General features: G+C 61.7%; 1 protein-coding gene across 1 annotated transcript in view; it reads right to left on the bottom strand.

The window, feature by feature from the left end:
- Nucleotides 1-240, bottom strand: part of LRRC15 (leucine rich repeat containing 15) — a 2,139-nt gene that overhangs the window by 1,131 nt on the left and 768 nt on the right. The window contains exon 2 of the mRNA XM_010142107.1: nucleotides 6-223. Coding sequence (XP_010140409.1) covers nucleotides 6-223 — 218 coding nt within the window. The remainder of the gene's footprint in view (nucleotides 1-5; nucleotides 224-240) is intronic.

Genomic DNA, 240 nt, shown 5'->3' with positions numbered 1-240 from the left:
AAGGCGCCAGGGGAGATCTCCTGCAGGCGGTTGACGTGCAGGGTGATCTTGGCAAGGGCATGCAGAGGCAAGAAGACACCACTCGGCAGGGTGGCGAGGAGGTTGTTGGACAGGTAGAGCTTCTGCAGGTTCCTGTTGTGCACAAAGAGCTCCGGGGACAGTGTCTCCAGCTGGTTCTGGTGCAGCCCCAGCTCCTGCAGCTCTGGTAGCCCATCGAAGGGACCTGCTGGGATCTGCCGG

This window comes from Buceros rhinoceros, unplaced genomic scaffold (assembly GCF_000710305.1).
Source record: "Buceros rhinoceros silvestris isolate BGI_N320 unplaced genomic scaffold, ASM71030v1 scaffold32138, whole genome shotgun sequence".
Taxonomy (NCBI): domain Eukaryota; kingdom Metazoa; phylum Chordata; class Aves; order Bucerotiformes; family Bucerotidae; genus Buceros; species Buceros rhinoceros.
This window is presented reverse-complemented; position numbering and strand designations above follow the sequence as displayed.